At 53.6% G+C, this 14699-nt stretch overlaps 2 protein-coding genes across 4 annotated transcripts; one reads left to right on the forward strand and one right to left on the reverse strand.

Moving 5' to 3' along the window:
• Positions 1-848: 848 nt before the first annotated feature.
• Positions 849-3865, forward strand: TMEM91 (transmembrane protein 91). Its single transcript, XM_081216847.1, has 3 exons — positions 849-1067; positions 2896-3045; positions 3582-3865. Exons 1-3 carry the CDS (start codon positions 858-860, stop codon positions 3738-3740), a joined length of 519 nt encoding a protein of 172 aa, XP_081072973.1. The 5' UTR covers positions 849-857; the 3' UTR covers positions 3741-3865.
• Positions 3866-4661: 796 nt separating this feature from the next.
• On the reverse strand, positions 4662-14588 carry EXOSC5 (exosome component 5). 3 transcript variants are annotated; one of them, XM_081215931.1, is made up of 6 exons: positions 14395-14575; positions 10667-10780; positions 9836-9957; positions 8676-8816; positions 7423-7512; positions 4662-5000 (listed from the first exon to the last, which is right to left on the reverse strand). In XM_081215931.1, the coding sequence occupies exons 1-6, from the start codon at positions 14528-14530 to the stop codon at positions 4908-4910; spliced, it is 696 nt and encodes a 231-aa protein (XP_081072057.1). In that variant the 5' UTR covers positions 14531-14575; the 3' UTR covers positions 4662-4907. The 3 variants fall into 3 exon arrangements, with proteins under 3 accessions (XP_081072057.1, XP_081072058.1, XP_081072059.1); XM_081215933.1 differs by lacking the exon at positions 4662-5000 and adding an exon at positions 6301-6703 and having other exon boundaries at positions 14395-14588; XM_081215932.1 differs by lacking the exon at positions 7423-7512.
• Positions 14589-14699: the final 111 nt, after the last annotated feature.

Consider the following 14699-nt stretch of genomic DNA (forward strand, 5'->3'; position numbering starts at 1 on the left):
GAAGAATAGTCTCCGTGGTTGAGTTGTGTGGTGGGTTGGTGGTGTTATGGGGGAAGTGTGCAAAGGTGGATTCTGGTAAAACAAGAGGTGTCAGCGGAGCGGGTGGGTGTGGGCCATGGATGTGGGTGGAGAAAGAGAGGAGTGTGTGGCCCCGGGTGTTTGGGCAGATGTGCAAGGGAAGTGATGGGGACTGGGGAGAGTGTCCAGGCTGCATGTGTGGGAAGCCTGTGCATATATGTGCATCTGGGGAGAATCTGATCCTGGGGGGATTAGGATGAATGTGCAAGGAGTTATTTGGGGTGAGTGTGTAAGACCGTTGGGAGCTCGTGTTTGGGGCAAGTATGCAAACAGTCCCTTGGGACGTGAATGTGCACAGGTGGAGGTGGGGATTGGGCTTGCCTGGATGGGTATGTGTGGCAGGGGACTTGGGTATTGAGAGTGCAGGCTTGGGGGCACAGGCGGTTTGTGAACTAAGCATCATTGGGGATGGGTGTGGGGGAGAGGGATGAGAGTGTCAACCCAGGATGGGTGTGTAGTTCATGGGCCAAGTAAGTATGTAAGGCATGGTTTGGAATAAATGTGCAACAGGTGTGTGGTTTTTGCCTGAGGAGAGAGAAGCCTGCAACTGAATGTCCAGAGTCCTGAGTTCTCTTCACAACTTGGACCAACCTCTGTTACTCTCTAGGCCTCGGTTTTACTATCTGTAAAATGGGTCTGAGGATGGTTCAGCTACCTAGTCTCTGCCTGGAGTCTCTCCAAAGCCAGGAGTCAGGGGAAGGATAAAAGTGAGACTTTTACAACTCGTCTTTTTCTTTCCCCTACTCCCAGGAAGCCCCTCTGGGAGCCTCTCCCGAGCCATGGACAACCCCAGTCTTCCAGAGCTCCAACAGCCTCTGCTGGTGGGTGTAGGCGGTGAGCCCCCTGTCCAGAAGCCTGGCGAGCCTGAGCCAGGGCCTCCCTTTCGAGGGACAGCCTTTGCAGAATCACTGAGGGGTTGGCAGTTCCTGCCACCATCTCTTCCTTCTGTGAGTGCTGTACTGGGGGAGCCAGGGCTCCCCGACCTTGAGGTAGGAGCAGGACCACTAATGTAGGCTACTTAGTGGGAGCTGGGGGAGGGGGCTGGAGGTGAATGCAGCTGTGGCCAACATCTGGCAGGCTGCTGGCCAACTCCAGCTGCCAGCTGCTGGCCTTGAGTCTCACTTCGCAACTGCGTGTGGCCTTCCAGGTGTGGTTTTTCCTGTTCTCCATCCCCCCTGGCTTCTTTACCTTTTCCTCTCCAGATTCATCTTTGTTCCCTTTGTGTCTGTTTGTTTTCCCTCTGATTTCTGACCCCCCTGTTCTCTATCAGTCCATCTCTTTCCAAAGCCAATGCATCTCTGTGCCTCTGTTTGCCCTGGTCTCTCTCTCTCTTTTTTCCAATTAATGTCATTTTTTATAATTTCTTATTCCTTGTGCATATTGTCAAGCTTGTCTTTTATTTGCTAAACATGGTTTTCCAGTTGCTATTGCCATATAAGAAATCACCCCAAAGCTTAGTAGCTTAAAACAACAATCATTATCATGGCTCATGGTTTCCATGGGTTGGGAACTTCGGAAGGACTTGGGTGGTTCTGCCTCAGGGTCTTTCATGAGGTTGTGGTCAGCCAGTGGCTAGAGCTGGAACAGTCAGGGTGTGAAGCAGCTGGGGTCTGGTTGACTAACTCTCTCTTAATGTAGTCTCAGGGCTTCTGCAGGAGTCTCCCCATGTGGGCTGGTTTGGGCTTACAGCATGGCGCCTTCAGGGCAGCCAGACTCCTTATGTGCCTCCAGCCTCCAGCAGGAGTGTTTCAGCAAAGCAGAAGCTGCCTCACCTTTTCTGACTTAACGCTTGCAAGTCGTGTTGCATTACTTCCACCACATTCTATCAATTACAAATGAATCATAGCCTGCCCAGACTCAAGGAAAGTGGACATAGACCTCACCCCTGATGAGAAGATTATCAGTCACACAGTAAGAAGAGCATGTGGGAGGGAAGAGATGGGTGTGGCCATTTTTGGAAACACAGTCTGCCACACTGTGGCAGTAAGCTTCGCCTTGACATGGTTTGTGTCAAAGAATCCCATTATTTGAAGACTTTGAGGGCCTTATTATTTCTGCTAGTTCTCCTCCACGGTTCCTGTCTGCCTGGTTATCTTTGACTGCATGCTGGTCACTGTATTTGGAAAATTGTTTTGAGGCCTAGAATGAAAGTACCTTCCTCAGGAGAGGATCTGGTTTGCTTTTGTCAGCTGTCTGGGGGTACTACCAGTTAAAGATCATTTTTAATCTAGTTCAAGGTCTGAATGAAAGCTTAATTTCTCATTCAGGGATTGATAAATGCCTGCAGGGCAGAAGGGGCCTTCTCTGTTCCTTTGACCTCTCTGTTAAATTAACCTTGATTTTCACTTCAGTTTTGGCTTTACAGTAACTCCTTAAAGTCTTGTGAGCTATTTGATGCAAGATTTAAAAAAATATATTTTTAACTTAGAACCTGTAGTTTCAGCAGGCAGGTTTGTCCTAGTAATTTAGGCCACCAGAGCTGGCTCCCCTAATCGCCATCTTTTTGCAGGTTCCAGTCCCCATTGGTTTCTGTCGTCACTTCAGCGGTTTTTAACTCAAGAGCTTATAAGCAGCTGTAGTATCCATGCGTGGACCTGTGAACTTGAAATTGAACTCAAAGCTTTTGAGTGTGGGTGAGGCTTTTCCCTGGAGACAGGGTCCAGAGCTTCCCGTCAGAGGGATCCAGGATGTGGGCAAGCCAAGAGCCTACCTCTTGGAACATTTTTCTCTCTTGGTGTCTTTGGGGGCATGGGGAGTGGAGCAGTGGGGCAAGGAAGATGGGTGGAGATGACCACTTAGGCTGTCTCCTGCCCATAGGATGTGTCATCCAGTGACAGTGACTCGGACTGGGATGGGGGCGGCCTTCTCTCCCCACTCCTACCCCACGACCACCTTGGCTTGGCTGTCTTCTCCATGCTGTGCTGTTTCTGGCCTGTGGGCATTGCCACCTTCTGCCTGGCCCAGAAGGTCAGTCTGTGGGTGGAGCTGGGAGGGGGTTGGATATAGAAGAGAAAAATGCACTCGAAAGAAAAGAAAAAAAAGAGGAGGCATGCTTGGGGGAAAAAAAGTGATGGAGAAAAGGATTTACATAGAAACATTCAGGGGCAAAATGAGGCATTTTTCACAGAGGGCAGCCCAGAGTGGTGGTGAAGAACCTGAGCTCCAATCCTAGGCCTGCCACCCTCTGGTAAGGTTGTGGGCAAGCCACTTAAACTCCCGGTGCCTCATTTTCCTCATCTGTAAAATGGGAATGAATAATTCCTGCCTCAGGGTCATTGTGAGGCTCAGCGAGTTAGAACTGTGGCATATAGTAATATATGCATATTTTTATTAATCACCCAGTATCCCCAGTGCCCAACTGTGCCTGACCCACAGTAGCTGCTCCCTGTTTTTGGAACATATGAATGAATACATGGGTGTATTGGGTGGGGGAGGGGGAGGGCTGCGGGAAGCAGGGTGGGATGAGGGGATACCTGAGTCACCGCTGCCCAACGCCTCCACAGACCAACAAGGCTTGGGCCGAGGGGGACGTCCAGGGGGCAAGGGCCGCCTCCCGCCGCGCCTTCCTGCTGGGGGTCCTGGCCGTCGGGCTGGGCGTGTGCACGTACGCGGCCGCCCTGGTGACCCTGGCCGCCTACCTCGCCTCCCGGGACCCGCCCTAGTTGCCCCTGCGGTCCCCACTGTGAACCCAGGGGCCGCCCGCCCAGCGCGTCCGCGGTCAGAGTGGGGAATCCAGGTGGATGAGGCGGCGGCGGCGGCAGCGCCCAGAAACGGGGAGGGAGTCGGTTCTCCCCCTCCCCCCCACCCCCCTTCCTGGAGGCCGCAAACAGCGATTAAACACCAGACACTCCTGCCGCCAAACCTGTGTCTGTGTGGGAAGGCGGAAGGGACGGGCCGGAGTGACAGGCTGCCCCCCGGGGTGCTTCCGGACACCTCAGAGCCAGCGAAGAGGGAATCCGAGGAAGCTCGGAGGGCTTCCAAATTGCAGAATATTCTCTTCACAACGTGGGTGATGATAGGTGGAGAATTAAGAGAAAGCCAGGTTCCAAGGCCTTCCTCCTCCAAGTTCACTGTGTAACCTCTGCCCACGTACCTTCTGAGCCTCACTTTTCCTCATCTGCAAAACGGGACTAATTTCTCCCACACCTGGAGCAGCTCTGAAGACTAAACGAGTCATACAGTGTAAACAGCAACCTCCCCCAGAGCCCCCTCGCCAGCAAGTGGCAGAAATCCAACTTAGACTGCCTTATACAACAAACGGGAAGCTGAGGGAGAACTGGATTGAGGGCCTCAGATAAAAGAGTCTGGTCTCCCCATCTCTTGGCTTCACTGCACAGGCTCCACCTCGTGGGGGAGGAGAATGGAGCAGGCAGCTCTGGTACCCCAAAGATCCTCTTCCCCAGGCACCCTCTCATTGGCCCACCCGGGCTAGGAGGCAGCCCCATCACATAGTCAGAGACTGGGAGGGATGGGGCCTTCAGGCCTCAAAGTGCTGACACTCTGGCAGGCAAAATAGCCGTTCTGAGCTTGTCAGAGGTACATTAAATGGAGCCTGATATTACCAAGTAATAAAGTGAGAGTGGTTTAGTTTTTTCATTCCACTTAATGCCATTTAATCTTGCTTCTTAGAAGAAAACACTATTCCTTGTTTGTGCTCTCCTGCGCGTCTTCACGGAGTGTAATTTCAAGCTAAAGATATTTATGCATTTCCTTCTTGTTTACTGGGGATGAAAATGACACCTGCTCAAAGGGGCAATTGTGGGCACCGTGTGGGCCAGTTTAAGCATGTGAAGTGTGCAGCAGTGGGCCCCCAGATGTGTCATAAAACCCTAAACGTCAGTGGCAGACAGGATCTGGCAGCCATGTGGCCCACCTGTGGGAACGTTATTCCTTGCTGGATGCATCATCTTGGCTCCTGCCCCCTGCATGTGAGGGTGGGGATTAGTCAAATCAGAACTGAAAATACATCCATTTCCAAAAGCCCCTTAGGGGGTGCTATCATGAGAACCAACAGGCCTTGGCCACTTCCTTTCACAGACAGGGACCCGAGGTGCGCCGGCACCTCCAGTGTTTGTCTGCATAGTGAGGGCTCTGGGTCTGGACATTTTTTTTGGCCGCACCACGTGGCACGTGGGATCCCCAACTAGGGATTGAAGCCGTGCCCCCTGCAGGGAACACGTGGAGTCTTAACTGCTGGATGGCCAGGGAAGTCCCTGGGTCTGGACTCTTGAGTGGGGCCCATGCTCCACCACTTAACTAGCTGGTGACCTCTGGCGGTTAACTGGCTTCTGAGCTTGTTCCCTTACCTTATTCTTTTTTTTTTTTTTTTTTTTTGCGGTACACGGGCCTCTCACTGCCGTGGCCTCCCCAGCCGCGGAGCCGGACACACAGGCCCAGCGGTCATGGCTCACGGACCCAGCCGCTCCGCGGCATGTGGGATCTTCCCAGACCGGGGCACAAACCCGTGTCCCCTGCATCGGCAGGTGGACTCTCAACCACTGTGCCACCAGGGAAGCCCTCTTCCTTGAATTTTATTTATTTTTTTGGCCGCGTTGGGTCTTTGTTACTGCACGCAGGCTCTCTCTAGTTGCAGCGAGTGGGGGCTGCTCTTGTTGTGGAGCACGGGTTCTAGGCACATGGGCTCAGCAGCTGTGGCACGTGGGCTCTAGAGCACAGGTTCAGTAGTTGTGGTGCACGGGCTTAAGTGTTCCTTGGCATGTGGGAGCTTCCCGGACCAGGGCTCGAACCCGTGTCCCCTGCACTGGCAGGCGGATCCGTAACCACTGCACCACCAGGGAAGCCCCTTGTTTCCTTGCCTTAAAACAGAGACTGTAACAACAGCCACACCTCACAGGGTTGTCGGGTGGGTAAAAGCAGCATTCAGAGCCAGATTCCCCTCCGAGGCCCACGAGGCCCACAAAGCCCACGAAGCCCACGAGGCCCACGAAGCCCACTGCCTCCCCGACCATCTCCTTACTCTCCTTAGCCCTCTGTTCCAGCCACACTGGCCACCTTGCTGGTCCTTGAACCTCTGCCCGTCTCTGCCAGGGGGTCCTCCCCCTACATGTCCATGAGTCCCTGAGTTTGTCCCTGGCCTCCTCCTGGGCTTCCCTCAGATGTTCCCCTCTCCACGGAGGTGTCCCCGACTGATGTATTAAATCTGCCCTCCCCCCGACTCACCTAAACCCGTCTTCCGTTTGTTTTTAAATAGCACCCACCATCCAAAAAACACCAATTTTATTTGTCCATCACGTCACTGCTCCTCGAACCTGGGATGTGGGCCTCCTTCACTGCTGAGGCCTCAGCACCCAGCAGGGCCTGCACACTCTAACAGCAGTCCCACTTCACTGGGCTGTCAGAATGAGTAGATTCAGTCAATAAATGAACCATCCTACTAGCGTTTTCCTGGGGTGGGGTGGGGTCTGTGACCCCCGGGCCCAGGGGCTGGCTATAGCCACTTTCTCAGCAGGGCTGGGCTACCAGTTTATTTGACGCTGGAGGTGGTGGGAGGGGCACCTTGCCCCAGCGTGCCTCAGCTCTTCGAGTAACGCCTCTGCAGAGATTCCCGGTAGAAGCGGAAGACGTGCTGGGAGGCAGCCTGGGCTGCAGCCAGGCACTGCTGGAGCTGGGAAGGGAGAGGGGCTCAGTGCTGCGGGCCCAGGCCTGCACCCACACGGCCTGACGGGCCCCACCTCCCTGTTCACCGGGAGCCCCGCCCCCCAAGGGGAGGCAGGCGGAGCAGGGATTACTCCCTGTGCATTTCCTTCTTCCCCACTTCATGGGCTCCTTCAAGGGGAAGGCCTCAGGGGTCAGGTTCCAGCAGCTCCAGGCCCTCAGACCAAAGGCATCAGGCATCCTGACCCCTGGACGTGACCCCAACCTTGTTGAGCTCCGGGGCCAGATTGGAACTTTAGAGCCACAGGCCCTGTGACTCCAAATAGTCTTAAAAGCCATGGAACCTGAGACCCCAGATCTTTACTGCCTTGTATACCTGGAATCACAGGAGGGCCAGGTGGGAAATATTCTTGGAGACCATTTGGCCCAACAGGTGCCAAACTCTGTTTTTCAGACACCCCGAGTTCCGGGGTGCACAGCTCTGAGCTGGAAGCTGGGAGGCCTCCCGGTGCCCCCATCTCTTGATTTCAACCTGTGCCCCTCTTCTCATAAATTGGTCTTCCCTTTAAAATTCCCACAAAGGTTTCTATGGCTACAAAGTTTGAGAACTCCTATTTACAGAAGGGATGCAAGGACGGGGCCCTCCTTAAGCTTCCTAGGATTGGGACAGGACCTCATGTCAGGTGGGTGGGAAGGATCTGGCATTCACCCCCAATTGCACAGTGGTACCTCAGCATCAGAGTAGAGCCCCTTGGTGGTGGACATCAGCAGCTTCTGTTCCACGCTGTCAAGCGCAAAGGTCAGGACTGCCCGGGCCTCCTAGGGATGAGGGGTACGAGGTGGGGGACCTGGGACTCTCTCTTCAGACACATTCTTAGCTGGTCCCCCAAAAAGTGTATTTTTTAAATTTTTGGTCTACATACCACCCCTTCCCTGCTTCCTTGAGTAATCACTACCCATGCCAAATTCCACCACATGGTTCTGACAGGGGCTTCCGAGCACAGTATCCTGAGCCACAGGGGCAGCAGCCACAGTGCTGGTCGTTCCCCGGTGCCTCCCATCTCCCTGCAGCGCTCTGTACCCCTGGGGCTGGAAGCCAGCAAACTGTATTTCCCAGATTCCCCTGCCAGTTAGGTTCTACCAGGAATCAGGTGGGAGACTGGGAGGGAGGATTGCAGCAGGAGTTTGGGGTGTATCACCTGCCACAGGAGGCACGGAGATGGGGTGGGTTCTGGACTTCAGCAGCCAAGGCAAAGCCAGACCATCTCTGTGCATCTAGATCTGACTGCACCAGTGTCTCCACCAGGTCAGAGCAGGAGCTGGCTTCCGGCTTCTAATCTCTGGGTGTCCTCTCTTCTTCCCTTTTGCTCCTTCAGCTCTTCCAACATGGTTATAGCTAGTTCCCTGCATTAAATTCTGTCTGAAGCCCCCCAAGGGGTTTCTGCTTTCCCGACTGGATGTGACTGTTACAGTCCTGAGCAGATAACTGGGAATAACCAGAACCCTAGCACACTGTGACCTTGAGCCAATGAAGAAAAAACTCTTTCCTCCTTTGCTTATTTTTTTTTTTTTTTTTTTGCGCGGTACGCGGGCCTCTCACTGTTGTGGCCTCTCCCGTTGCGGAGCACAGGCCCCGGACGCAGAGGCTCAGCGGCCATGGCTCACGGGCCCAGCCTCTCTGCGGCACGTGGGATCCTCCCAGACCGGGGCACGAACCCGCGTCCCCTGCATCGGCAGGCGGACTCTCGACCACTGTGCCACCAGGGAAGCCCTGCTTTTGTCTTTGAACCTCTTAAAATCAGTTCCCTTTTTGCTTCAGCAGGTTAGAGCTGGGTTTCCAGCACTTGCCCAGATGAACAGGGCAGAGCTTGCCAGCTGAGACTGAGGTGGTACAAGCCAACTGTTTTGGAGAAGTGAGGCCTAGAGGAGGAGAGGAGGAGTGTCTACCCAAGGCCTTTGACCACCCCGCCCTTCATACCTACCTTTTCTTGCTTGGCTGTGGGGTCCAGCAGGAGGGTCCCATCAGAGTCCAGAGCACAGGTGACCCCACAGAAGAGGGCCCGCATGGGCACACCTGCGTCCACCAGTGCCATGCAGGCGGCATTCAGGCAACAGGCCAGGAGCTGAGTGCCACAGGCAGTGGTTAAGAGTTTCTTTTTTTTCTTCCTTTTTTTTGGCCGCACTGTGAAGCTTGTGGGATCTTAGTTCCCCAACCGGGGATTGAACCCAGGCCCTCAGTAGTGAGAGAGCAGAGTCCTAACCACTGGACCACTGGGGAATTCCCAGGTTAAGAGTTTCTACTGGAGGGCTGGTCAGCAGAACATATCCATGCCTCCATTCACCCTGCCAGTGCCTGGAGCAGACATCACTAATTGATCACAGAAAGGCAGAGTAGTTCTGGGATCAAGTATCCTTGGGTTCCAGACCTGAATTTGCCACCTCTAAGCTGTGTGACCTTGAGCAAGTTATGTATTCCCTCTGAGCCTCAACAGGGATCATAATGATATTCGACAGATATGCACCTTCAGGGAAACGGAGGGCAGAAGCCTTCCAAGATCGCACAAGGAGGCAGTGGCAGAGCCAGGCCTGGAGCTGGGGTATCTAGAGCATGCGGTGCTACCAGGCGATAGACGGGCAGGGTGACAGAGGGAGGGGTCGGTGTCCTCAGGGAGCCCACAGCACAGGGGAGAGGTGTGGCCCTGGCATAGTGCAAGGTGAGCACAGGCCTGAGTCAGACAGGTGGCGCCACCTCAGTTTGCTCAAGTCTTTCCTCCCCAGGGCCCAGCTTCACTATCAGTCAGTCCCACCTCTGCCACTGACCCTCCACTGCCTCCCCTCTGTGAAATGGGTTCGCAACAGTCCTCCTCTTCCCTCATCTGTGAACTGTCTGCCCAACGCAGGGCCATGCCTGCAAAGCCGTCTAGTAATGCCCATTTCTGGTCCTTGGCCTCTACCTTTCTCTACCTCTACCCAAACCACAGCGATCTTTCAAGGCTGAGCTGCTGAACCTAAGGTTCTACCTGCTCAGGGCTCCCCTGGTGCTGAGCCTCAAATCCAAGCTCAGGGTCAGAGTTGAGGTCACTGGCACAGGCTTTGGATTCTGGAGGACTTCCTGGAGGAGGTGGCCTGGGGGAAAGGATACAGAGCCAGCATCGCTGACGACCTGCAGCACCACGGTTATGGAGGTGCGGGGGTGCAGAGCTCCCAGTACCACCGCTTCACAAGTGTTTCTGATCAGCCGCTCCCGGCTCTTCTCCGCTACGCCTGGGGAAATCAGGGGTGGGGTGGGGTTGTCAGACTCTTCCCTTCCATCTGGCTCACCTTCCTCCATATGCCCCACCCAAGCCCTCTGGAAAAGGGCCTGCAGTCCCAGTCCGGGTTGCTGGAAGACCCTGAATGGATGACAGAGGAGTCCCAGTGGGAAGGAGGCAGGGCCTGACTGCCACCCACCCGACCCCTGCCACTTCCAGCGCCCACCAAGGGAGCCTCCCGGGGAGGAGAACCTCTGAGCTCCCACGTCCAGTGCTGCTGCCCACTCCCATCCCAGTGGGCCCCGCCCTGGGGAGTGAGGGGGACGGAGTAAAAGAGTGGAAAAACAGGTTAATGGAAAGGCGGAGAGATGGAGCCAGGAAAGAGGAGGGGAAAGTGAAGATGGAGAGAGACAGGGAGAAAGAGAGAAAAGTGACAGAAACAGGGACTCAGAAGCAGAGAGTTGGAGAAAGAGACAGAAATAGCTGAGGGCAGGGGACTTCCCTGGTGGTCCAGTGGGTAAGATTCCACGCACCCAAAGCAGGGGGCCCAGGTTCGATCCCTGGTCGGGGAACTAGATCCCGCATGCATGCCGCAACTAAGACCCGGCACAGCCAAAATAAATAAATATTAAAAAAAAAAAAAAAAAAAAAAAAGGGAAGAAATAGCCGAGGGGTGATGAGAGGGAGGGGTAAGGGAGACACCGGGTGAAAGGCCCAATTACCAGGCAGACCGATCTTCGGCCTCAGGGTCACCTCCAGTGTGGCCTTGTTGAAGATCTCTTTGCTGACTTTCACCTCTGCTGGCCCGTACACGCCTGCCAGGACGGAGGTATCCCCTGGGGAGACAGCATGGGAGGTCTCACCCAAATCTTCCCTGCCTCTGGGGCCCAACGCCTGGCACTTAACATTGTGGGCCCTGAGCCAGGTGGCCAGGGTTGCCCACATCACCCTCACTGTGGCCCACCATTTGTTGGTAGTGATTCTTTGAGCACTTGCTTCATTTCTCTGCCTCCACTTCCTCATCTGTAAAATGGGGATAACTACAGTACCTCCCTCACAGCTGTGAGGATTACATGAGATAAAAAGAAAACCACTTGCGACTGTGCCTGTAAGTGTTGAGTGCCCAAAAGACTTTAGCTATTATTATAAATTTTAATGGGAAGTTCTTCCTGAGAGCTAAACTTTCTCCCTCTTACCGCTGCTGGTCCCAACTTCTCCATCCAAAGCTTCCCTTAGCCCAGCTCTCTTCCCTCAGGCTCACATCCCGAAACTGTGCAGCAGTCAGGACACCTGAGAAAGAGATAAATATCTGGGGGTGGGTCCTGACACCTGCTTATTTCCTCCTGGCTCTGTAACCTCAGCTGATTTTGCTCACTTCTCTGGGCCTTAGTTTCACCATCTGCAGAATGAGGAGACTGGACCTCAGCAGCAGCTTGCAAACTTTTCTGACCCTAACTCCCAGTAAGAAATACATTTTAGAGCAGGACCTAAAACTCACCCAAAATGGAACAAAAGCCTCACAAAACAACTCTTACCGTTATTGCTTTGATATACTCTGATATCTTCTACTCTATTCCAGTTAAAAATAACCACTAATGACACAGTGGTTCTCAACCCTGGCTGCACAATGGACTCACTGCGTAGCTTTAAAAGATACTGATGCCCAGGTCCCTCCCCGAGAGAGCCCAATTCCATTGCTGGGGGCTGGGGCTCAGGCACCAGCAGCCTCAGAGCTCCACAGGCCATTCTACTGTGTAGCTGGGCCTGCAACCTGCAGTGGGAAGAAACGGAGCTCCAGCAAAGCTTCAAAACACTGGCCTGCAATCAGAATCACCACGGCAATTAATTCAAAACTGTAGAAGGCCAGCCTTAGTCGGAGTGGGTAGGTTCTGAGGCTTTGCTTTTTTTTTTTTTTGCCGTACGCTGGCCTCTCACCGTTGTGGCCTCTCTCGTTGCGGAGCACAGGCTCTGGATGCGCAGGCTCAGCAGCCATGGCTCACGGGCCCAGCCGCTCCGCGGCATGTGGGATCTTCCTGGACCGGGGCACGAACCTGTGTCCCCTGCATCGGCAGGCGGACTCTCAACCACTGCGCCACCAGGGAAGCCCGAGGCTTTGCATTTTAACCTCATCAGAGATTCTGAGGCCAGAAGCATGTGGGACACACTTTTGAAGGTCTGCAAAGGACCCTGCTCCAGGGTCCTGGGCTTTGGGGTTTTAGAGCACAAAAGGGGCTCAGTATTTCTTAAGCTCTAAGAAACTCCAGGCATCTGCATTTAGCAAGAGAGCTAAGCCTTGGGGAGGTCCCGGGTAGAGGCCTTTTTTTCCCTGGGGTTGGTGGGGAGGAGCTGCCACGCAATGGAGGGGATTCTCTTGGCTCCAGGAGAATGCACCCGAAGGGGGAAATTATCCAAGCAGAACTAGAGCCACACTGGGGCCTTCCTTCCTGTTACTACAGATGAGCTGTCTGTGGTTCACGTGAGCACAAGAGTTCCTCCCCTCTGGACCCCACATCCATCTAACTCCTGCCCCATTTATCTGATCCCCTTACAGCAAAGCTCCTGAAAAGCTGTCTCCACTCGCTGACTCTTTCCCTCCTTGACCCCATCCCTCCACCAGAACAGCTCTTGACTGCGCTGCCACCAATGACATACGTCCAAGTTGTCAACCCACAGGTCTAGCCCATCCTCACGTGATACAGCCTCTCAGTAGGACTAATGCAGTTGGTTGGCCCTTACAGCTCAAACACGTTCTTCTCTGGGCCCCAGGTCACCGCCCTCTCTTGGTTTTCCTCCGACCTTACTAGCTGCTCCTTCTCAGTGTCTTTTACTAGCTCTGCACAAGCTAGAAGACCCAGCCAGGGCTTAGTCCTGGGACCGCTTCTCTTCTCCATCTATACTGATTTTCTCGGTGATCCCATCCAATCGGTAGCTTGAAATACCATTTATAGCCGAAGGATTCCAAATTCCAGACTTGTACGTCCGACTGCCCAGTCCACACTGCCACGGGGATGTCTACTATGCACTGTAAATTTAATGTTCCAAACTGATCTCATCTTCTCCCAGCACAGCTGATCTGGGAAAAAAACTTTCGCGTTATTCCTGACTCTTTTTTTCATATCCCCAAACCCAACCATCTGCAAAATCTGTCCGTTTTACCTTCAGAATCTCACCACCTGCACCGCTCCCACTCTGGTCTGAGCCACCCTTACCTCCCCCTTTCCCCCTCTAACCTCAACAGTGCAGCCAGAGAGATTCTGTTAATATATATTCAGATCATGTCACATGGCTCCATTCTCAATCACTAGGCCTTATAGGACGGGCAGGCCTCCTTACCTCCCTCCCGCCTCCTGTCTCTGCTGCAGCCATACTTGTCCCCTGACTATTCCTCACCAGGCAAGTTTTGGCCTCAGGGCCTTTACCCCTGTGGTTCCCAATGCTTGGTAAGCTTTCCTCTTGATCTCTTTAGGGTTTGCTTCCTTACCTTTAGGTTTTTATTCAGAAGGTACCATCTCAGTGAGGCCTTTCCTTACCACCCTAATTAAGACTGCAACCCTCTCTGGCACACCCTAATCCTCTTCCCTACTATATTTTTCTCCACAGCATTTTACTATATATTTTACGTAGTTATCTTTTGTCTGTCTCTTTGACTAGGATGTAAACTCCATTAGGGCAGGAATTAAAAAATTTTTTTTATCCATGTATTCTCAGTGCTAGCAAAAATACATGTGTTCAATGAAGGAATGAGTGAAAACAGGTTCTGTACCTGGGTCTGAGGTAACGCCCTAAGGCAGGCCCTGAAGCATTTATGGGGGTGATCCTTAGGCCTGGCTCCAGAGGAATATTTCCCGGGGTCAGGGAGGTGAGTCTAGTCTGAGAATTATTTAGCTAGGGGAAGGGGATATTTACCTAATAGGTAAGACCTGCCCCAATCTTAGGGATCTAGGAAGAATTGTGTATCCCAGTCAAAGGGATATTTACCCAATGGGTGGGGTGGGGCTGGGGACATCACCCTCAATCTGATAAGTATCCACTTCGGTAGAAGATCTGCCATGGGTCCAGGGAGTAATTAAACCGCTAGTGGTGATTTGCCAGTCTACCGGGTATTTATGCGAACCAAGGGGTTTGCCTCACCCTGGGATGTATGGACGCAGGGTGCGTGTGTGGGAGGCGGGGGAGGAACCTAGTCAAGGGAGACACCCGGGTAAGGAGATTTCCCCCATTCTGGAGTATTCGTTCTTAAGAGGAGGTCTGCCCCTCTCTCATTCTGAGTACTTACCAAAGTGGAAATACCTTCTCCCGGCTAGTATGGAGAGAGAGGTATATGTCTACTGACGTATGCAGTAGTATCCACCTCGGCAAGAAATGCACCAGTCCAGGAGGAATATTTACCAGCTAGCACAGTACACTGTAACCGCGCCCTAAAACGAATACGACTTGGGTGAGTTCCTACCTTGCAGGAAAGAGGCCGAGCCATCGGGCCGGGACAACAAATTCTGTTCGCAGGCAAAGTTCCGGAGGCTACAACCGGGACCCCGAGGGCCGGACTCTATTCCAGACTCAGCGCGGATCTTAGTCTCAGTCTGCATCGCGCCCTCCACCGCCCCGGAGCCCACGTGCAGCCGGGATTGTCGCTTCCGTCCAGAAGCGCGCGCTTGCGTACAGACTGCGTACCTAGTGCGCACGCGCCGACCCGGGGTCGGGGGTGTTTCCAGGATCGGCTCCCGCACGTGGCTCCGCGTTTACTAACAATTTGGT

Source organism: Mesoplodon bidens (assembly GCF_964165515.1).
Source record: "Mesoplodon bidens genome assembly, chromosome: 18".
NCBI lineage: Eukaryota > Metazoa > Chordata > Mammalia > Artiodactyla > Ziphiidae > Mesoplodon > Mesoplodon bidens.

What these genes read in the sequence shown, in the direction of transcription:
- TMEM91 (XM_081216847.1), top strand. Translation starts at nt 858, where the DNA reads ATGGACAACCCCAGTCTTCCAGAGCTCCAACAGCCTCTGCTGGTGGGT. An exon ending in CAGGGCTCCCCGACCTTGAG is followed by an intron (nt 1,068 to 2,895) that starts GTAGGAGCAGGA and finishes TCCTGCCCATAG; the next exon opens with GATGTGTCATCCAGTGACAG. An exon ending in CCTTCTGCCTGGCCCAGAAG is followed by an intron (nt 3,046 to 3,581) that starts GTCAGTCTGTGG and finishes ACGCCTCCACAG; the next exon opens with ACCAACAAGGCTTGGGCCGA.
- EXOSC5 (XM_081215931.1), bottom strand. Translation starts at nt 14,530, where the DNA reads ATGCAGACTGAGACTAAGATCCGCGCTGAGTCTGGAATAGAGTCCGGC. An exon ending in CTCGGCCTCTTTCCTGCAAG is followed by an intron (nt 10,781 to 14,394) that starts GTAGGAACTCAC and finishes CTGTCTCCCCAG; the next exon opens with GGGATACCTCCGTCCTGGCA. An exon ending in GGCTCTACTCTGATGCTGAG is followed by an intron (nt 5,001 to 7,422) that starts GTACCACTGTGC and finishes CCTCACATGCAG; the next exon opens with GGGGCAGGAGCCAAGATGAT.